Source organism: Cyrtonyx montezumae, unplaced genomic scaffold (genome assembly GCF_038088225.1).
Source record: "Cyrtonyx montezumae isolate F1298 unplaced genomic scaffold, pur_monq_1.0 scaffold_0, whole genome shotgun sequence".
Lineage (NCBI taxonomy): Eukaryota > Metazoa > Chordata > Aves > Galliformes > Odontophoridae > Cyrtonyx > Cyrtonyx montezumae.
The window spans coordinates 48085906-48108201 of NW_027071824.1; the positions used below are offsets into that span (position 1 = coordinate 48085906).

General features: G+C 38.7%; 1 protein-coding gene across 1 annotated transcript in view; it reads right to left on the reverse strand.

The window, feature by feature from the left end:
• Nucleotides 1–4784: 4784 nt before the first annotated feature.
• The window catches only part of SLC35F1 (solute carrier family 35 member F1), a 224948-nt gene continuing 207436 nt past the window's right edge, over nt 4785–22296 (reverse strand). The window contains exon 8 of the mRNA XM_065734699.1: nt 4785–5930. Within this exon, the coding sequence (XP_065590771.1) occupies nt 5706–5930 (225 nt within the window). The 3' untranslated portion in view covers nt 4785–5705. The remainder of the gene's footprint in view (nt 5931–22296) is intronic.

A 22296-nucleotide genomic window follows, 5' to 3' on the forward strand; every position in this document is an offset into this window, starting at 1 on the left:
ACAGTTAGCTCTTGACAAGAATGTATATTTATTTCACATAGGGAAGGTGGGAAGATTTCATATTGATGGTAACTTTGCGGTTACCGTCCGTAAAGTGTGACATGGTGAATGAAATGCAGTAGTTAGTATAAATAATGCATTTGACAGTAAGGAATTAATGATGCATTATTAAGGTAAGGGTAGCACTAGGCAATTGCCTAATCAGGAGTCATAGAAAAGTCAATTACAATTCAGGGTTACAAAGGACAATTTAAAGTAGAATAAAATTTTCAATCCAATAAAATCAGCTTTACCTCATTTCGATTCACAAATATTTGTCTAGTATATTGGCATTGGCAATATCTGTACTGTTTAAGAAGATTCTGCATCTATAGAGTACATATAGAAGGGCAGATTCTGGACTTGTAAACACCAGAGGAACTCAGCGTGTAGTTTTGAACTAAAAATAGAACTTATGGGGAAAAAATGCTGCCAAACAATGTCAAGTTTATTCTCTTACAAGAGAGAGGGCTTCACAGAGTGCTGACTTTCCACACGGAGCCTCGCTATTTGCTTAGAGCTAAACTTCGATTCCTTCTTATGGTTGCTTCAGAGTAGAGAGGAATCTTCCTTACCCAAGGGAAGCTGGTGAGGAGCAGATCAACAACGCCTTCTTGCACTCAAGGGATTGAGTTCTCATGGGGCCATGGCTGTGGAGGCTGTTCCATGCCATCCAGCCTAAAGAAACACTGTGAGTGGTGTCCTGAAACTGAAATTCCAGCTCCTACTGAGAGTTACAACATCTGAGGGATACAATTAGATTTTTTAAATCGATTTGTGTATTGGTTTCCTTTTTCTTGTCTCACACCGATGGCTCACAGCCAGTCTGTGACTAGTTAGTGATGCCAGCCCTATGGAATGGGCTTTCTCAATACAGCAGAACACAATACAGCAGTGTGTGACCCTGCAGCTAAATGTGGGAGGATGATGTTTCCAATGCTCTTACACCAGTGTCACTACCACTGCTGTACTGTTAGTATTTGGTGACCACTTGGCAGTTGCAATGGCTGTGCAAACAAATGGCAAAGCTTTTGCAAATCTTTTAACTTAAACTGTGGAGCAGACATAATACAATAACTTTTGTATCTGTAAAAGATATTGCTTCCTGAATCATATGGTAAGGCATATTGATGTTAAGCGGGAAGCTTCTGGATTTCCAGTATTTTGGAGAGCTAAGGCTAGACAAAAAAAAAACCAAAAAAACAAAGGGAGACCAATAGCTTGAAGGTGATTAAATGTCCTGCAGGGTAGAAACACGTTTATTGTTAAAGAAAGAAACACCTGTTTATAGGTATTTACAACCAATTTATAGAACAATTCCAAGCAATTACTCTTGGTAGGACTCAAATATTCTGGCTGAATTTTAGCTAGGCAATAAAAGAAGTTTTGCGCAATGCTGGAGAGACTCTTGAGCACAGTTGGAGGAAAGTACAAATAAACTGTTAGCATGATAAAGCCATGCTCAGTAACTCAACTTCTGGAGCTCTTCATAATTTAGGAAACATTCAATTGGAAAATCAGACATAATCCAGCAAATTACTGCAGCACTGCTGGATCTTCAATGCAACAGGTAAGATAGAGGGTGTACAGAATACCCTGTATCCTTCTGGAGCAGCATACGGGGGCCAGGTAGGATATCTGAGTGAGTCTAATGGCACGTGAATTGCTCCCTCAGAAGGAGTTTTTTGCTTAACCACTTCCCATGGGAAAGAAGTCCTCATCACTCAAAAATATATGTCCTTGGTCAAGATTTATGCTTTAGAAAAAGGATTTGAGTCTAAGAAACCAGTGAGGAAGAAGACAAGGAAACTACTGACCATAATTTCATAAAGCATTTTTTTTATTTGAAAACATTATACAGGCATTACATTGCCACAGCCAGTCCATATAGGAGCATGCAAATATCAAAATGAAGAAAGGTTTGTTCAGCTTGTTTTTTAATGCAGGATTTGGGGTTGCGATTCCATTTGCTTGATTTTGGTTTTGGTTTGTATTTCCACCTGCGGTGTCAAGATTAGTGTGCTTTATTATGGTGTTTAACAGTAAAATCCTACCCATGGGGTAAAATTCATATTCATAGCTTGCTCAGGAATACTAAATGGTTTTAAAAAAAGAAAACAATACTACACGCTTGTCAAAATGTTAATAGCACAAGTTAGCAATCTCTACACTATACATTGAAACTTTTTCATATGACACAATGGTGCAAAATTTTCAATTGCTTGGTCTTTCATCGTGTTGTTTTTGAAAGTTTATAGCTGGAACAAGGACAAGGTTTCTTTCCCAGTAAAGGTTTTCATCCAGTAGCAGAAAATTACATCAGTCTTGCTAAGGGCTGCTCAGTGCCAACAGTGTAACAGGGCTTCAGTTTGTTCAGGCAAGGATCTGTGGAGAGTAGCTGCCAGCTAGATAGCTGAACCTCTGCTGGTGTGTTCTGAGGTCCTGAACTGTGGGAAACAAGCAGGCAGAAGTAATGTTTTCCTTCACTAGAACCCAGCTTCACAGTCAATATTTGTAAAGCTATACTACTGTCGTCCTTAGAGGTCCGTCCAGCACTAGCACACTGGTGCTAATTGAAGTTCCCGCCTTTTTTAACAGGAGATGCAGAATGTGAAGCAGACCCACTTCGCACATGGGACTCCTCCTGTGCAAATAGCACAGAGGATGGTGGCTGGGCATCGAGTGTATGCCCAGACATTCACACTTTATTTCCAGAGGACAGAGCTTTTAAAAATAGCCTCTAAAAATCACTATAGATGGCACATCGTAGACATCCATGGTTTGTAAACTCGTGTGTCAATCTCCCGGTCCGGCAAAGTGCCCGGGACATGCCTTCTGCCCAGCTCTTTCTGAGAAGACTCCAACAAACATCTACAAGTTAGTGTCAGAAATATGAAGAGAGAGATGTGGAAGAACTACAACATTTGGCTTGAAAATAAATACTAATAATGAAATAAACCAAAACAGTTATGCAAAACAAAGGAACTGTAAACGTGGAACAAACACGCACAACATCCTCAAAGGTCTCGAGACCAACATGGGGACTAACATTCAGAGAAAGGTATTTAATTGGTATATAAGGTAGCAAAAAGATTGAGATGACAGATGCCTGCCAGGTGACTTCCGGTACCTGACAGTGTTGTGGTGTTTGTGGCCAGAGCCCCTGTGGAGGTATGAAACCTGCCAGGGTCAGACCCAGGATGCTCACTGGCCCACTCTACACAAGGGCTCCATCCAAGTGAACCACATGCTTTCCACCTGGACTTTTACCCTGCAAACCTGAAGTGCCAGGTGATCATTCTCGAGTGTGGGAGGTTGATTTTTTTGTTTGTTTTTAACCTGAATCCTGAAGCATTTGAACTTTCCTCAACACTCTCAGAAAATTGGCTCTATTTCTCAATGGAATATTCTTTTTTTGTTTGTTTCTTCAAAGGCTTAGGAGAAAAAGCTTGGAAAGATGAATGCTAAAGGAGATTTAAAAAAAGAAGGCAATAATAATAAAAACATCTCAAATTCCTCTTGATGATTTAAAAATCAGGGAATCTTAACTGAAGGCTTTAGAATGGCTTTGAGTATGGTTCGACAATACTGCAGACCCTTCCCTCAGCTGCAGTGGGCACCTGGCAGGCAGCCTAAACATGATAGGACAGAAATTGCCTTTTCTCCTTAGCCACAGCACAAGTAAGAGAAAACATATGTCCGCTGTTCAGCAGCATTTTGGCATTTGTCAATTCACATATATTTGTATAGATACTTCTCTCAGCCTGCTTCAGGGAAGTCTCTTCTATCTTAAAGCAGAACAGGACTATAAAAGATGGAAGTTACCTCAGCAGAAACTCATCCTCCTTGGTTGAGCTGTGGCCCTTATAATCTCCACAGTTCAGGCTTTTTATTCTTTTTTTTTTTTTTCTTTTTAGAATAGAAATAGGAAAATTGCATTTTTCAAGTATGAAGACCTACATTTGCACTTTAGATAGACTTCCACAGCAGAATGTCATTCGAATCAAATACATCTTTTATGCCCACAAGCAAAATATTCATCAGCCCAGCTGTAAACCCCATGTCCAAATACGGTGAATATATAAACACTTCTACAGCACTATTGTGTACTTCTTAAACTCCTTCCTTCTAATGATCCTGAAATGTTCCATAGTAACTTGGTCCCATAGCACCCCTGTGAGGTAGGTAAAATATAACTATTCCCTTACATACAGATAGGGAAACACAGCCACACAGAAGTAAAGTCATGCCCATGATGATTCAGAGATGTGGCAAATCTGTAAATAAAACCAAGCTTTCCTGGATCTCTTTCCTATCTGTCAGGCATTATACCATCTCTCTTCCCTTATTTTTAAATTAAAAATAAATGATGGGATGTTGAAATAGTGATTATTTCTTATTGTGCTCTTTGAAGAGCACACATAGTGGATTCTCATGGCTGCAGCTAAGATTTTCCCCCTTCTGATAAGGCTTCTGGAGCAGATTTGCAGTTGCAGTGCACACTCTTACTGCTTTCATATATTCCCAGGAATGTAAGAAAACTGCTGAGTTCTTCTGCTAGTTTTGTAGTTGATGAAAGATAATTGGCTACACCCTGCTGGTGTGAATGCTTTTGTGATACATCAGCAGATGGACCAGTCTTCCTATTCATGAACTCCTCGCATACTCTTCCCAATTTTTTACGATTTGTGGGTTTTGCTGAAAAACTGACGCATTTTTACATAGCTATTGTTAGAACAAAGCAAACTGGAACAGTAGAAGGCGCCCTTGATGCACCAAGTATCTAAAACAAGTGCCCTGATCCTCACGATAGGTCATCTTACCATGGAGAGGTACAATACATAGGAAACTAGAAAATGCATTTTTTTTTTTACAGATTAAAATCTAAAAAGTAAGAAATCTGTGTTAGTCACAACTACAGAGAAATTAACTCCCTATCACCTGATGCAGAACCTCAGCTGCTGGGAAATCTGCCATGGATCATAGAGAGGTCAATGCTAGAGTACTTCACTTCTCGCAAATATAGAAAGGCTAAAATGCTCACCTTATACCTATTCCTAGAATAGAGACGGATATTGTAAGTTGTCCCTCCTCTGGATTCATGGAATAGATTACATAGAAAGGGCAACTAGATAGCACAGATGAATTCATCGCATTTCCCTCACCAAATTCAAGGTGCTAGCAAAAATGTGTCAGGGTGTTGCTACCATGAGTAACCCATCTATTTTGTGCAAACAAACAAATCTTAAGAGAGAAATCAACAGTGACTACACAAGTGTATTTGCTGTAAAAAGGCGTCTTTTCCACAACTGGTGTGGCTTAGGCATAATATCTCTCAGAGGCCGCAAATACCCCCTTCCATGAATTTCTTCTTGCAATTTCAGCTTCTGTGTTGAATATCTTTCATAGGTAGTTTGAAAGACTGATTCAGATACAGCAGTTTGTATGGCAAACATGCTGTTCAAATCATAAACAAGGGACTGGCATCTCCTTGCAATGAACACCCTGGAACAACTACTTTGTACTTTTATGAGCTTTCCTTATTTGCTACCTTGCAGCTCACCAGTGTAACTGCACCTGGTAAATACCTTTCTCTATGTACAATACAGAGATAATGGATATACGAGCTCCACTGAATCATCAGCAGGTGACCAATGACCCTGGGCTTAAGCAACTCTGACGTGAGGCTCCTCCTCTGTCTCCTGCCCCAGGCTGGTGTATGTTACCGATGGCTCCAGCTGGCCAGTGGTTGGCAGGTCTACAACAGGTCCCGAAGGGTTTCGAAACTGCTTGTACACCCGAGGATCTTGGGCTACATAGGTGGATGTGGAGGAGTAAAGCACCAGTCCAACAAGGATGGTGAAGAACGACAGCAAGTAGAGTCCTGAAAACTGAGCAAAAAAGAAGAGTACAGCCATTAGACATAACACTGCATATCCCGAGCCCATGAAGACACACAGACAGAGGTAGGCACAGGTACTTGTTGTGGTGTGCACATCACAGTACAAACACATCAATAGGATGGCAAACTTTTGGGCTAATATCTCTTCGAAATTTGTTTTGTTCCCATTAATTCCCCTACCTTCCACAACCACCAGCTAGCTGGTGCTTTCCCATGGCTCAGATGTATTAAGTACTAGTCAGATGGGGCTTGGGAAAGCAGAGCTGTGGCCACAGATCAACAGCTGATTTTGCAGTGTTTTTAGCGAAGTGAACTACCTCTCTGAGTCCAAATATTTCTAGCTCCGCTGGGGTTCCATCAACTTCAGATGTTTCCAACAGGTAGTGGATAGATATGAAGCTAATGACAGTTAAACCCTGTTACTGAAGTATAAGGTGCTGTGGGTAATACGAGAATATAATTAAATAAGCATATAAATAAATTAAATAACATTCAAATAATCACTAACATTTTACTTTAATAAAGAGGCTTAAGAAGCCCACCTGCAGCTTCTTTTGCTTGTAAATTGAAAGCAGATAATAGAAGATTTAGTGTGAGTTAGGACAAACTTCTGCTGTGAAATACACTCTGGGTTGGCCTCAAGTGATCTGACACTGTGGAAGGCAGTTAGCTGAAAACTTAAGCATGCATACTTCAGCATAGAGCTCCACTAGATCAAAGGTCAGCTTGAATTTTTTTGATGTGTTTAGACTTAGTGTGCCTGGACTAAGAATATAACACAAATAACTTTTCTGACAATATATCAATTCAAGTAGGTAAAGGTAAAACTAGGGATCTAAAGCACAACTGAATGTTAGCTTTAGATGTTGTGTGTGTTTCCTGCTATGGGGGATACAAAAATGGCTTTAAGCCCATGTAACTTGTCTCCTGATCCTAGACAACAATTTATTGTTTCTTGTATGCTTTGTGTGAGAATATATGATGAGTAAATTGTCCAGCAAATGTGATGGTGGAGTTATAACACAGATTCTTATTCAGTGGGAATTTAGAAAGTGCTTGTATTCTGCAGCTGTTTGGGGTTCATACTTCAACAACAATGAGCTGTAGCCTGTAATTGCTTTGTGAGGTACTTTGTTATTTTACACAGAAGTGTCTGCAAATCTGCTATTTAATCCTAACTTATATAGTACATCAGATCATTTCAGAATGGAACAAAATGGATAGATCAAGCTGTATTTCCTTGGCAGAAGCTTTCTAGCAATTCTGCTTTTACTATTCAAAGAAATCGTCACAGTACAGCAAAAGCAAATTTTACTTAAGTAGCTTTGCAGAAATGTTGACTTTGTGCCATTTAATAGATCTACAGAACCTGTGTACAGCTTCCCACCTGAGGAAGCATTTGACTTACGTATTTATTCTTTATACAGAATTTGAATTATCTTCAAAAGCCTTGGGTATATATCACAAAGTGACATATCTGCACCTGCTTTTGTTTCCTACAGATGGTGTCTATGTTTTAGAGGAAAAACATCGTAACAGGGAAAGTCTATAAGGAGTCAGAAGGATTGCTATGTAGGAGGAGTGCTGCTTTCATCACTTATTAATCGCTTTTTCCAGGGAAGCCAGCACATTTTCACCTGTCACCTGGTAGCATGATTTGATGGGAATCATCCCCCTGTACCATCAAGAATGAACCCAGTTATAAGCATCACAGTAAGTCTGCTGAAGGATTCCTCCCATGTGACACAGCTCTGAAAGGGCTGGCTTAGGCTTAGATCTCCCTCATGTGGCAATGAAATCCAAGTCTGTAATTTCAAAGCATTTTCTAGTGGACTTTTTTTCCCCTTTCCAGTTTATTTTTCCTCCAACATTTTCTCCTCTATTTCATGAACTCATGCAGCATTTGGCAGCAGTCGCTTAAGTTAAGAAGCAGAAAAACTGATGAGTAAAATCTGTCCCAGTTTCCCAAACTGGGATCTAGTTCCCTAGTTTCCCACTGTCTCTCCTTTCTATCTTATGACTGAGTTTCTCACCCAGGACAGCCAGCTGGCATGCTCTACTGTATAACTAGAGTGCCAGCCAGACCTCTGATTGCATTGTGTCCTGCTGTGAGGACTCCATGAGGCTTCCAGCAGCTAAATATGCCCTTATTCTTGCTCTGGGAGCTGTCCAGCCAAAACCATTTCACTTTCTCTTTATTCCGTGGCTTCAGCTCTACCATTTTCCACTCCTCTTGGCCATACCTCTCATTCCATTCTCTCTGCCAGTGGGCTCTTTCGCCCAATAATATTCTTACCGTGGCAGTTCTCCAGCCTGGGAGAAAGGCTTTGAACATAGCAGAGGAAATCTAAACAAAGGCCTGCAAATCATTTGTCTTTTGTATCTACGCACAGCTTTTCCAAAGAGACCAGGATCCTGACAGCCCTGTACCAATACCAGTGCTTACTCTCGATTAGAAACAATTTAAGCTCAGCCTGAACTGTTTTCTGCAGGAGCTCCTTGCCACTCCAGAAGGGCTGCTGATAAGGTTAATATGCGAAAATATACTGTAAGCACCTGAAAAATCTGTGTTTATTCAATATTCTGTTAGACTGACCCAAAGTCCTTTGAAATCAATAGCTGTTTTCCCTCTTAAAGTGATTGTGAATCCACCAGTGTGATGGGAGGATGCAGACAGTTCAGCAAATGTGTAATCTGTTATTTGCTGTACTGTGTTGCTAAGACTCTCCAGCTGAAATCTCTATTTTATTGAAGATGGTATTTCCAGGCATACTCTACTGCTCTGTCTACTTGTAGAATTTTTTCTTTTTTTTTTGAATCTCAACCTGCAAGTCTCATCTGTTGAGACTCACTACTATTAGACAGCAAAAGAGATACCTCCAAAAACAGCAGGGAAAGCTATTCCAATGAAATGTAGTGAGAGAAAATCATTTTGCATTTCCACCCTATGCACAAACGTGTGCAATTTGTTTCTTTGGCTAAAATGCTAACTGACAATGATATTGTGCTTCAGATTTCTAACTTATTTCTCACTTTGTATAGGCAGGTATTTACTCTAAGAAAAGATATTTTAAAAATATCCACACGTGTATGCCTCTCCAAATCCCATGTCCTTCCTTGCTACGTAGGATAACAGCAAGCTGTTCAATGTCTTGAGTCCTAGGATTGATTTTTCAGCCTAATATGAATTTATTTTATGAATGAAAATGGTTCTAGATGGCCCTCAGTTTCTTACCATCTAAAAGATAAAGCAGCACTTGATTTCCTTCTTTGCCTGTTTACAAAATAGAACGAAAATGATACATATATTGTTTCCAGCCAATAGTTCCTAGAAGAGTAGGATCCTGATCTCAGCTACTGCCCAACCAGGCAGAAGTGAATGCTTTGCCTTCCCTCTGCAGCCTGAGAAGTTCATGCAGTTTTGTGGTTTCCTGTGTTGATGCTGTATCTAAATTTGTGGTTGGAAGGACCTTAGTGAGATAGATGAAAATGAAATAAAAGAAAACAAACAACAGTGAAACCAAACTGAAGCAGCAATGTTCCAAAACTAAAACAAGCTGGAAGCGTCAAGTTGTTGATGTTTGCTAGAGACTATACAAATATAATTGGGAAACAGAGTAGAGAATCCTCTTTCTTTCTCAGTGATAAAATAGATGGAGTAAGTTATTGATGGTATCACAGATAGCAGTAAAAACAGAGCAACATTAAAGATTGGATTCCCATCTATTGTTTACCGTATACAGGTACACAGCAACAAAAAAAAAAAAACAAACCCAGTCAGAACAATTCCTGTTCTGAGTCAGTTAGGATCTTTAATAAACATAGAAGACATCCTTATTTTCCAGATGAGTAACTGAGACACAAAGAGACAATTATTCACCACAGATCACACAGGGGCATAAGGCAAAATTAGGCAATTAATTCAGCATTTCACAAGATCAATCCAATTCCTCAATCTGAAGACTTTTGTATTAGACTGCTTAAACATACTACATATTATTCTGCCAGATGCAATCCTCTGACTGTCGTGTAAGATACACATGGGCTGTGACAACATGCGAGTTCTCTGTGAACTTTTAGTTTAAAAGTAAATGATATTTAGCAGCTGACATTTTATTTGGTAACTTGCTTGTAGAACACATTTCTTAAACACACTAAAACACTGTATTTTGCATTCAGCCTGGACTCAAATGGAGGTCATTACAATATAAGACCTGGGGACTCACTGTGTTGTTGGTTACTGCCTAGTTTTGCCTAGCAATATGTACATAAGGAACAGGACCTCTGATAACCTGAGTCAGAAGAAAGCAGATTAATTTGCTACAGAACAAAGAAGGAAAACCATAATATCATCCTCTTGAGAAAAGTCAGAGACCTCATTATTTCAGAGGGAAACATAAGTGTTTGGTTACAGTAACATTTCAGATCTCATCAGTGACATCTGTGAAAACATATCAGTCAGAGCAAATAGATCAGCCCTTCACATCTCAACATGGTTGCTCTACTCTCATATAAGCAGGTGTCTCTAAATGCTTTCCCAGTCACCAGTATTGAACAGGGAACACACAAAGACATTTACAACAATTAAATATAAGAAAGACAAATAATATGTTGTCTCTAGACATTATTGACTACCTGCAGTGAAAACAGCTTGCACTAAACTACTATTCGTTTTCAGCATATGAGAAGCTCATTTAAGCATCTATCAATTTGAAGAACAACATATAAAGAAAAAACTAGGCGATAACAACACGATAACATGTATAACAAGATTTGCTCAATCTGTCAAAAACTACATTGATAATGGGTGAGTGGATGTTTCTGGTATTTATCTCAGAGACGCTCCTTAGGGAACCAGTACTTGAATGCATTCACCCAGCCAGGCTTAGCAGAACAGCTAATGGCATCTGATGGATGAGCTGCAGGAGCAGGGACCTCGCTTCTCACTCTGAGATGTGCTAATGTACAGCTCTTCTAGAAAACCAGTGCAGCATAAGGCCAAGCTGACCACAGAAAACACATGGTAAAACCAGTCTCACTTTCTGTTATCCATGCACAAATTCATTTACACTAAGAAAGAATGAACTCTAATATTCCTGCAGTAATTTTGTGTGTGTGTGTGTGTCTGTGTATCACAACAGTACTAGTGCAATTGTGGACGAAGCTTATAAAGCTTCTCTGAAGTTTAATTCATACACAGTATTTTCATTTCATGTGATTAAAAATTGTGCATTTTGGGAATAAGTAAAGCATCACAAGCAACTTAAAACTATTTTTTTTTTAATTCAGAATGAACTATTAAACCTTTCAAAATTCATCTCCACCCAAAACAATATTTCTTATTCCCTACTTCTTCTTATCTCCCTGTGCAAAACTTGTCTTTCACATATTTGTAAACCACTTTGGCTAAACCACTACTAGTATTTCTGCTTGAGTTTCTTGTGCTTTAAAGTAATCCTTTGAAAAAATAGGTGCAAAAGAAAATTCTCTATAAGGAGCAAACAGTGCACCTGATTTCATCATATTCAATTGTGATAAGAAAACGTTAGCAGAAGAAAATACAAAGAAAAAACTGTTCAGAAGGCAGTAAATTCAAGACTGGATTGGGAGAAAGCAAGTCATTCTTCAGCACAAAAATCAAGACTTTATGAAGAAAAACAGGAAGAAAGCATAATAAAACCCCTGTAACACAGCTAGGGAACACTGCACTGATTGACTGCCTTCTGCACAGGGAACTTGCAGACAAGTATTTCTGACAGACACAGATGTCCACGTCCATGTTACCATTGCACAAGGGCAAAAGAACATCCACGCCTACCACACATGAAAGACGTGAGTCTGCAGAAAAGCCCATGCTAAGAAGCACAATCATTTGCTAATTTTGGTTTTTCACTAAGCTGTCATAATGATCATGACCGTCACTGTAGCAGGTTAAGCAAAATGCAAATTCCCTTTCACTTGATCCACTGAACTGGAAATAGTCAGTGAGAGCACATTTTTCAGCTGTGGCACTCCAATTCCATTTGTATTTCACAGCAGCAGGATAGACTGAATATAGACTGAGTATAGATAGACTGAATGGCAGGTAGCACAACTCCCAGCTCCCAGCTCGTGGCAATCTAGCTGCACTTTATGAATCTGAAAAAATATCTTTTTTTTTTTCTTACATGACTATATCCACTGATAAACTACAAAACGGAATAACTACCATCTCCTGTATCTTGTCTAGAAATTCTCCACATTTTGGCAAAAAATAAATAATGAAATCAAAGCCTATTAGTTCAACTTTTAAACCCTCTAGTGAAGCAACCTCCTAACAATTGCACTGATGAAGAAAGACAAACATTTCCATATCAGGTGGAATTCATTTAGTCCCATATTCTTGATGACACTCTCCATGCTCTCCTATCAGGTAATTCCCACCAATGCTTTATTCTAGTCAGTGGGTCTGTGCAGTCTGATGAATATCTCTGTTTTTCAAATTAATTCAGTTTGTAATATATGTTGCATAGCCAAACAAAGCAAATAATAGCTCCTGCACTGGCTTTTGTCTTTTTCCCCTTGGGTAATTTCACGCATGACTACCTGAGTGGGCTGAGCTAATAGAGCTAAAGCCAAATTTCTCTAATTATCTTTTACATAGCAAACAGACATTTCCATTCAGTTTGATGAACTGATCAAGAGACTGAGTTTATTTTCACTCTGTTTTCTATTTTCACCTCAAATATTGTTCACTATGAAGTTTACTGTGATGTTCAATGAAGTTCTCTGTGACCAAGTGCAGAAGTTGCCCTGGGGGATGCACATACTCTCCAGTCAGCAAGAGTACCAGGTAGGGTGAATGCTCAGAGCTATGAAGTTGCATAATGTTCTCGCTTGCATAGCTGAATGTTATAGGTACATTATTTTATTAATAGGGGAGCTAGACCAGGTTGTTTGTCACCTAGGACAGGCACTGGGACAGGCTGCCCAAAGAAGCTATAGATGTCCCATCCCTGGAGGTGTTCAAGGCACAGCTGGATGGGACAGTGGGCAGTCTGATCTAGTGGGTGGCAACCCTGCCCATGGGAGGGGGTTTGGAACTGACTGGGCTTTAAGGCCCCTTCCAACTCAATCCATTCTTTGATTCTATGATTTCAGCATCTTTGCCATATCAGAAATTGGGCCTACTACCCCAGATTTGTAAAAATCACGTAGGACCAAACACAAAGGTGTTGCTCACCCATTTAAGCCTTTATATGTATGTCCTGATCCCTCATGTCTTTAATCTATAGGTCCCTAGAAGGGCAGAAAACAATAAGTCTTAGCTTGTCTTCTCTGTTCTCCAACTGCAGAAGACTGAATATCTAAATAAAAGTGTTTTTGTTGTCCTGATGAGAAAGATAACAAGAGGTGCTGGCTATCTTCGCACTTTAATGACCTCTAGCTATTTCCAAGGCAAACTGTGAGGATACAGTCAAAAGTGATGACTTAAGGCCCAGTCTTGCCCTTTGAACTCGACTGTGATGCAAAGTGAAATCTGTAGCTAATTCATACACATTTTTTTCTTTTCTGTCCATGGGTAGTCCAATGAGAAGGTTTTCACTGAGCTGCAGCACGTATGTCCCAATCCATCACTGTTGCCCACAGCAGCCATAATCCAAAGCAAAAGGCAACAGATTCAATTCAACAACATTGAAAACCTGACATCACCATCATTACTAATTGGTCAACGAAAGAAAAGAAGCCAAAGGAAGTTTAGCCCGTCATTTCAAACATGAGAAAAAGGCCATACTCCTCTCTTCCCGCTGCCTGCTTGCGTTCTCAATTTGTTACAATAGAGATGAAATACTGTCTGTTTCTGTTGGCTAATCAACTCCTGTTTATACTGACTCACAAATGTCGCACACAAATTGTAATATAAAGCAATCATACAATGCATTCTCTGTATTTTACAGTGGATTCCCAAAGATCTGGCCCTTGTACTTATCTGTTTTAATGGAGAAAAAAAATATAGTGGATTTTGCCTCCCGTTGTACAGCAGCACCCTTCTTTCTTTCATATGTTATTTATTGGTGAATGCTTAAGAATGTGCTGAGTGGAAAATACCTGAAGATTCTAGTGAGCAATAAAAGTACATATTGGAAATGGAAATATTTCCTTAGCTTTGTGTGATTTATTTCCTCCTCCTGTGTAATGATTGTCAGGATTGTGCACCTCTCACCATTTGGCTATTGGTATGTATTAATTTGGTATTTGGCTGCCTGTGCTCAAGGCCTACCAGCTATGGCAGGCCCCAGCAGAAGCCTGGCACCATCCGTGGGAGCTGCTGAGGAGCTCTTCCTCTCGGTCATCACAGCTTTACCCCTCACCAGCCACATGTTTCTTTTACACATATGTGCATAGTTTCATATTTCTCTAATGGTGTTGTTAGAAAAACTTCACAGTAGACTGTTGTTGTTAAATATGTGCCCATTAGGGCAAAACGCTTGCCTGAAATGGCTGATGGATACTAGGGGAAGTGGCAAAGCTGCTCTCTCTTCTGCTTCCCTTTGTTGCCTTCACTATTAGACTGGAGAAAAAATAAGGCTGTGTTCAGCATCCCTGCCATACCAGCAGTCTGTCTAATTAAAAAGTGCAAGGTACAATGAGTCTTGCAATCTGTTTTAATCCTCTCCTATCTAGATAGGCAAGTGTTTTCTATGTGAAGTTAAAACACTTATACTGCTCTAATTTCCAGTCAGTGTTTTCACTGTGGTGCCTCATTTCTAGTTATTTTCTATCCATTGCTTGGCAAGAACATTTTAAGGTAAGTTGTGGGTAGGGGGAAACCCACACTTAAAGGAATAAAGGGGTCCACATAAATATGAGTTTGCTGTGTTCACTCCATGTGAATAGTAGACAATCAGACCATGACAAATTTAATCAGTCTATGCAGAAAAAGTGTTAAAATACTTAACATTTTAATTGTTTTCCTTAATGGTAAAAGGAAGATCACAAAAGAAATACTTACAATCTTAAAAGCAACTCTCATTCTCTACTTCTACCTTTCAGTATTTTATGCTGGCTTGTTTTATTTTCATGTGTCTTTCTGTTGATGTGTATAAGCATTTAATACACTAGAAGCTGTCTGCTGAACTTTGTGCTGTATTACTGTACATGAGGCTAACTGTGTTTAAAACCAAGGTTACAATAATTGATTCAACTTGGATTCTTTGTTTTTAGTATTCTGCTGAATCTATTAATATATTTGTGCAGTCATGCTCTTCCAGAATGGCATTCTTTTAGCTCACTCATACAAATAGGGTGTGCTCCTGCCCTGAGAAACAAGGAACACGTAGCTGCCCTTGCCTTTAACATGAGTGACTATGTGAGCTGTCTGGAGAGAGCGTGATGCTGCTATTTCTCATCAAGGTGCTGCATGGTCTGCTGTGTTTGCTGCAGGCAATGCAAGGCAAAACCTTAGCAGCAAGAAAAGCTCTTAACTGAGTCAACTCGCCAGACAGGTATATCAGGGAATCAGAACGGAAATCATGTCCTAAACCACTGAATCCAAGCCTGCACTGCTTTGAGCAGCCAGATCATACATTCCATCTGGCAAATATGTCCTGTCCTCTATTAAGTATTGTTAGGGGTTTTGTCCCACTCTTTAAACTGTTTGAAGTCTATTCCTGAATCTCCCTGCTAATATATCCAAAAATCCCTCTGATTTCTATTCCAAATTTATACCTTCTCAGCTTCTACTCATATGTTCTTATATCAGCATTGGCCTTTAGCTCAAACAATGCTCATTTCCTCCCTATGTATTTATAGATTAATTTATATATGTTGAGGTATTCCCTTTCAGTTTGACAGAGGTCACAGATATGCTACATATGACCAATATTTTTTTTAGGATTTGCAAATACAATATTTTTTTAGAGGATGTATGCTTACTCTGCCAAGGTTTTTGAGAACACAAGACAGAAGGTCTGCTGGCCCTCTTGGGCTGACAAAAAATTTCCATATCTACAGTGAGCAAAGTGCTGTCCTAAGATAATAAGATGTCCCACAGCATTAGCATTTCCCCATTGTTACTAGAAATACCTAGACTGATCTATTTGGAAGCAACTATACCACAGTTGTGTTTGAACTCCTCCCATCTGCTATCACAGATGTTACCTAACACTTTGTGCTTCCTAGCATTCCTCAATGTCATTCAGTTCCTGTTACATGATATTTCAATACTTCCTCCTACTGAAGGTGCCAAAGCTACACTCACTGCACAAGCCCAGTCCTCAAACCAACTCTTTGGAAACTTCATCAGTAAGTTCCCTCCAGCAAACTGTTTCTCTTGGCATGTTACCTTGTCCCTCATCCTCACTAGACAGTGTCATACTTAAGATCTTTATAGTTCTAATCCTGTACTAAACTGATACTTTCATATACTGCACCATAAAAAAGTTTTACTGACTGGATCAATCATTTGTCTTTTGTTTGGGAAAATCTGTTAAGTTATGAGACAGATGACATTTAGAGTGGCATGGTTTACCTTTTGTGAAACTGGTTGCATTTTAACCAGTTTTACATTTATCTCCATGACCCTAATAATTTTTCCCTGGTATCGCCTTCTGATTTTGGTTTATTGCCCACTTCATAGATAATTCTTCCATCTTTATTCCCGAACTTGAAAGTATTCAGATCACTGTGTTCTCTTTCTACTTTCAGTGAAGTAAGCCCTATTTCTATTAATCATAGTGCATTGTCATTGCATTTAACTCTCATCCTTACTGAATGTGACAGAAGGTTCCCGTTTAGTTTTGGTCTCTGCTGTCTCTGCACAGTGAAATGATTTACTCTCTTCACAGACAAGAATAGCTTTTTGCTGTTAGTTTAGCTTTCTTCTTCACTGCAAAGTTTATCTTTTATAGCAATTTTAATTTACTCCTTTTTCTTTTTACCAGTACTGCATTAGTTTGTGGGGTTTTTTTTCTCTCAATTTCTAATATTTCTAAAGAGATATTTTGTCCAGTTACAACAAAAAGACACCAAAAAGAAGATTTTTGAAGATTTTCTAATGGTGACTAAAAAACCCTACTGCTTGGATTGAAAGTACATATCAGTGAGGTCTCCTGACTGATGTTATGTCTGCTGATTGGTTCACTCCTTTATTTTGGTAGGAAATACAAGGTCATTTTGAGACTTCAAACCTATCTGTCTGCAGCATTCACTAATTAGGCTGGCAGGATGTACAACTTGGTCCACTTAATCAAAACACCAGGTTTTTTTCTCTACTAATTAAAATTTCTTGCCAGATTGTCAGGAACTACTTAGGACACAAGCAACTCTCTTCCATACTACTTGGCGTGAGTAGTTGTCAGGTTACTGAATCTTGCAAATCCTTCTATCCAGTTATCCTTAGATAAGTTCATTCATTTCCCTATTCCAATGCTTTTCTTCTCAGTGGCAAATGGACTATGTAGATATGCAGACATCATCCTTAACTCACGTCCTACTTTCTTTCACTGTCACTTTTGGAAATAAGAAATTATTCAGTTCCACAAGAAATCTCAAATTGTATGAGTTTTTGTATTTAACTCTTACCCTCCCACTTTCAAAGATCATTCTATCTCTATGTCTTTGGGAAAATTGCAGCCTTTGTTTCTATGTTTTACGTGAAAATAGCATTCAATTAGTAGAATCATAACTTAAAAATCTTTCCATAATTTTGGTAGCTGAACCGTATTTAAACTTCTGAATACTACCGCTGCTTTGCTGATGCATGACTTTTTCTAGCTGTCTCTTCTGGGTTGCAAATTATTGCTGAGGTATATAACTTGATTCTTTCATTGTACTTGTCTTCAAAATTGTGCTTGACTTGGGAAATGCTGAGATTCTCACTTAATTTGATTGTAACTTTTTTTCCCCACAACTAAGCCTAAGCCTCTTGAGGTTTTTTTTAATCATATATATTGAGCTTTCATTTAGAAAAGGTATGATGCTGCTCAGATCCAGCTCATTTAATAGATGTCTTTCTTATATCTTTATATCTTCATTTTTTATTACAATAAAGTAAAATTAATATCAAAAAGAAAAGGTTAGAGAAGGCATATGTGGTTGTGATTTAAACCCAGCAGGCAGCTCAGCACCACATAGCTGCTTGCTCAGCCTCCCCAGGTGGGATGGAGGAGAGAACTGGAAAGGTAAAAGAGCAAGAATTTGTGGGTTGAGATGGAGACAGTTTTCACCAACAAAGCGAAAGCCACGTGTAAGCAAAGAGAAACAAGGAATTGATTCTCTGCTTCCCACTGGCAAGCAGATCTTTAGCCACTCCCAGGGAAACAGGGCTCATCACAGGTAAATGTTTTATTGGGAATCCATCACCCCAAACATCCACTCTTGTCCTTTACCGAAGCTATTATTACTGAGCACATATCATGGAGTATGGAACATCCCTTTGTTTAGTCAGAGTCAGCTGTCCTAGTTTTGTCCCCTTGTGCACCCCTAGGGCCTTGCTAGGGGGGCTCCACAGAGAACAGGGAAGTCCCTGTCTCTGGGCTCCACTGCTCAGCAGAAGCTTAAAAACCCATGTTTTCCTCAACAACGCAAAACACAGCATCATACAAGCCTCCACAAAGAAAATGTACTTTTTTCCAGCCCAAACCATGACAGTAGTTGATACAGGTGTTTTTGTTAGAATATTTTTTAAGTTCTGCAATTCACTCAGACCCTACCCTCGTTTTCTGTTATGTATTTGTATCACTCCTCCCATATTTATTTTTTCTCAGTCCATGCTCATCAACACCTTCAAAACTCATACAGTTTTGCTGAAGATTGGCCATGCAAAAGTTAATTATCTCCAATAGCAATTATTTTCAATAAAGATTTCTGCTAATATGTCTGCACTTTCACACTCAGTAGAAATTAAGAGCGCTTCACCTTTACTTTCCATACAACTCATCACTGCTTCACTGCTTTTTCCAAAACACTATTTATTTCCTTTAGGATGTTAGAATTAATCTTCATAATGTAATCTGTGGAATATCTAAGATACCTCTGAACAACTTTTTCCATCTATTTCAAATCAAAACTAATTCAAAGCAATCTGAGATAACAGTTATTTGGTTCCAAGTTCTCAAAGCCCGTTGTTATCGTACTTGGCTTCTTGCATTTCTTTAAGTTAACAATGGCAAAATCCATTTATTAACTTAAAAGGAAAATGACTGATGGATAGAGAATTTACCATTAAACATAAAAATACTGTTGCATGTCACAGCAATATAACTCTGTTGCTTTCTTCCTGTAGTGCTCTTATGTGTTGAATGTTCTTCAGCATGGGAGCAGACAGGGATAGAAGAGTCCCTTTTCCGACTGTGGACTGTTGTGACTTCAAACTACAATGTAACAGCATTTAAATTCCACGCACACCTGTTTTCTCAGTATTTTTCTCAAGTTTGCTAAATACTGCTCCTCCTTTCCTACTGCTGCCAACAAAGCAATGAAGTGGTGACAGACTCAGTATTCTGCAACTTGTTGGCTGAATACCCAGGACCCATGATTAGGGATGGGAACTGCCTTCTTCAGGCAGCTGAAGTATGTTTCTGTCTACTCATGCTCAACTCACTCTCCTAAGACAATTCCAGGAATTCTTGCTCAAGATAATTAAGATGGACTATTTAATAATAATAACTGAAAGCAATATCAACCATAAGTGTAAGAATTCATAGAGAGATTCTTCCTCTTTATTTTGTATAAAAAACTGGAGAAGATAAATAGGTTTCATGCTAGGACTTAAAAACCTATTATTTTTGTATGAAAAATAACAACTTCACATTGCAAGGTAAGTAAATCACTTTCCCAGTGCCCTATAGGTCAGAATACCTTAACTGTTCATTGCAAGCAAGGCTGAACATCAGTTTCAGTAGACTGTGGAGATATACCGGCTCTTTCTCTGGAAACTGTCTGTGGATGGGTTGATTTTATGCATTTATTTACTATAGTTAACACTTAAAATCTATTTTCATTTCATGTATTTTCAGTAGTCAGTATCCATTAGGCATTTTCCAATTATCCAATCTTATCAAAGGCAGATCTCAGTCATGTAATAATACTTTTTCCTCCTGACTGGCTGGATTGTCAAGTATAAACTACTTCCTACATCATTCTGAATTTTTTTCTGTTTAAAGATTACATGAGTTTCAACTAGCCCTAAACTCCTTTTATATAAAAGAAAATTTACTAGTTTGCCTTCCACATGCAGCTACTAAACAAAAGGTATGAATGTGCTGAATTGTTATTTTGAAACTGCAAACACACCTTTTAACATTTTAGTACTTAAGCTATATAGGGTCACATGATACAAAAGATTTAAGAAAGGATATAAAAATGTTTTATTCAAATGTAAGCAGGGGTGAAGAAAATGGAAGAAGGGAAGAAGCATTATGGCTGTTTAACCACTGATACAAGAAAATAGAAACCATTCAACGAGTTGACAGCCATCTGTGGAGCAGAAAGTCATAGAACAGTGCTGCTGTTGGTAAATGCTGTAAAATAGGCATTCAGTAAGAATGTTAAGACATCTAAATTATAAAGGCAAAAGAATATAAACCCATGCATGGGTAGGAAGATCGGATTCCTATTCTTTTGCTCTAACTCTGAACTAATTCTTGCTTCTCTAAACAAACAAAATTTAAAAAAAAATCCTAAACTGAGATGAAGTAAAACCCAAAGCTTTTCCAAAACACCAAAAGCTGCTGCTTCTGAAACAAATTGTGCTTGCTGGAGACTGGCCACTGCTGACAGCAACTACTAGATTGTTCTTAATGGGAGAAACTTTTCCTTGGGCTTATAGGCTGCCTAACATCAGACCTGAGATTGGTTTTCCAACTTTCAGAACTGATGTGCTGCATAACTCATGCCTTCTTCTGACTGAGAGCTTTCAGTCCCAGAATACTTAGCTGAAAAGGTAGGAAACTACGTTCTGCTCATCCCATTAGTTGAGCAGGCAAAACAGCACTCAAGGTCTGAGAAATGCCAGACTGTGCTTCATTGTGAGTGTACTGAAAATAATATATATTCATTTAGCACTTCTGTTTTGATAATTAGGTATTTCCGACAAAAACTCACTTTGCTGGAAAACTCCTAACTGGTTCTGTTGAGAAAAGACTTCTTCTGTAAGACAATAAAGTTAAAAAAAACATCCCATCATATAAGCTCTGAAAACAACCTACGTGCAATGATATTTATGATAAACTAGTAATATCTGAAAAAATATTATTGAAACTGAAGCCTCATCATGCTCTCTGCAATACAAATGCCACTTCTCTAGCACTCTTTTTTGACAGGTCCAGAAGAGTGAATATTCATGTTGCACTACTCCTGGTTTGCAGCTATTGAATCTATCAAAATGTAACATCACAAAAAGAAGAAAATCCCAGTTAATGACACAGTATTTTCAGAATACTGCCATAGCACTGCTGTGTTGTTAAACATCTACTCTCAGATGGTGCAATATCTTGATAGGAGTGATTTTGCTTTCTAGCTTTTACTCCCACATGTCATTTTAATTCAGTTTTTTTATTGTGTGCCATCCTGTACACTCAAAGAGTAAGCGGCTGTTGCTCTTCATATCTATTTATACATATAAGTGTGACCAAGGACACTCCTTACATCCTTCTACCTCAAGGTAGCTCTTCAAATATGGATGCCCAGTTCTCCTAGCAGAACTGGTTTGTAATTATTTGCAATTTGGAGGAGGGAATCCAGAAAAACAGACAAACAAATTTAAAGAAATGTGAAGAAATAGCTTCTAAAATGCCCCTAAAATGAAAGACATACATGCAGTATAACCTCACGGGAACTGAGTAGTCGAGAGGAAGTCCCGCTATGAGGAATTTCATACTCCATAAAAGAAAGGGAAATATGTGCTTAGGTTTGTGGACATTACCAATGTCACAAACAATTATTTGGTAGTGTGATTTATCCTATTATTATCAAAGGCGCAGAAGCTTTCACCATAATAAAGGTCCTGTGAAATTAAATTCCATTCCAAAAGGGAATTTATGGGTCATGCAGATGGCATGTCTGATTTAGTTGTGGACAATATCCTGAAGTACGTGACTGAGGAAGTACTGCTGTAAAAGCTAGCTGCTTGGCTTTCAATGCCTGCTCTCCTTGAAATAATGATGCATCACTAACAACATCACTGTCAAAGTTTAAATTAGGCAGGTGTCAATCCCCTAAGAAGTGCAAGCAAAGGAAAAGTTCCTACTGACTTCAGTTCATACTTGTAGATGAGTTTGAAAAGACTGAGAATATCATTTGAAGTATTTTGTCAGCTTTGTCAGATGATTTGCAAAAATCTCTCATGTGTTTATGGCAAAAGTAAAACCACCAAG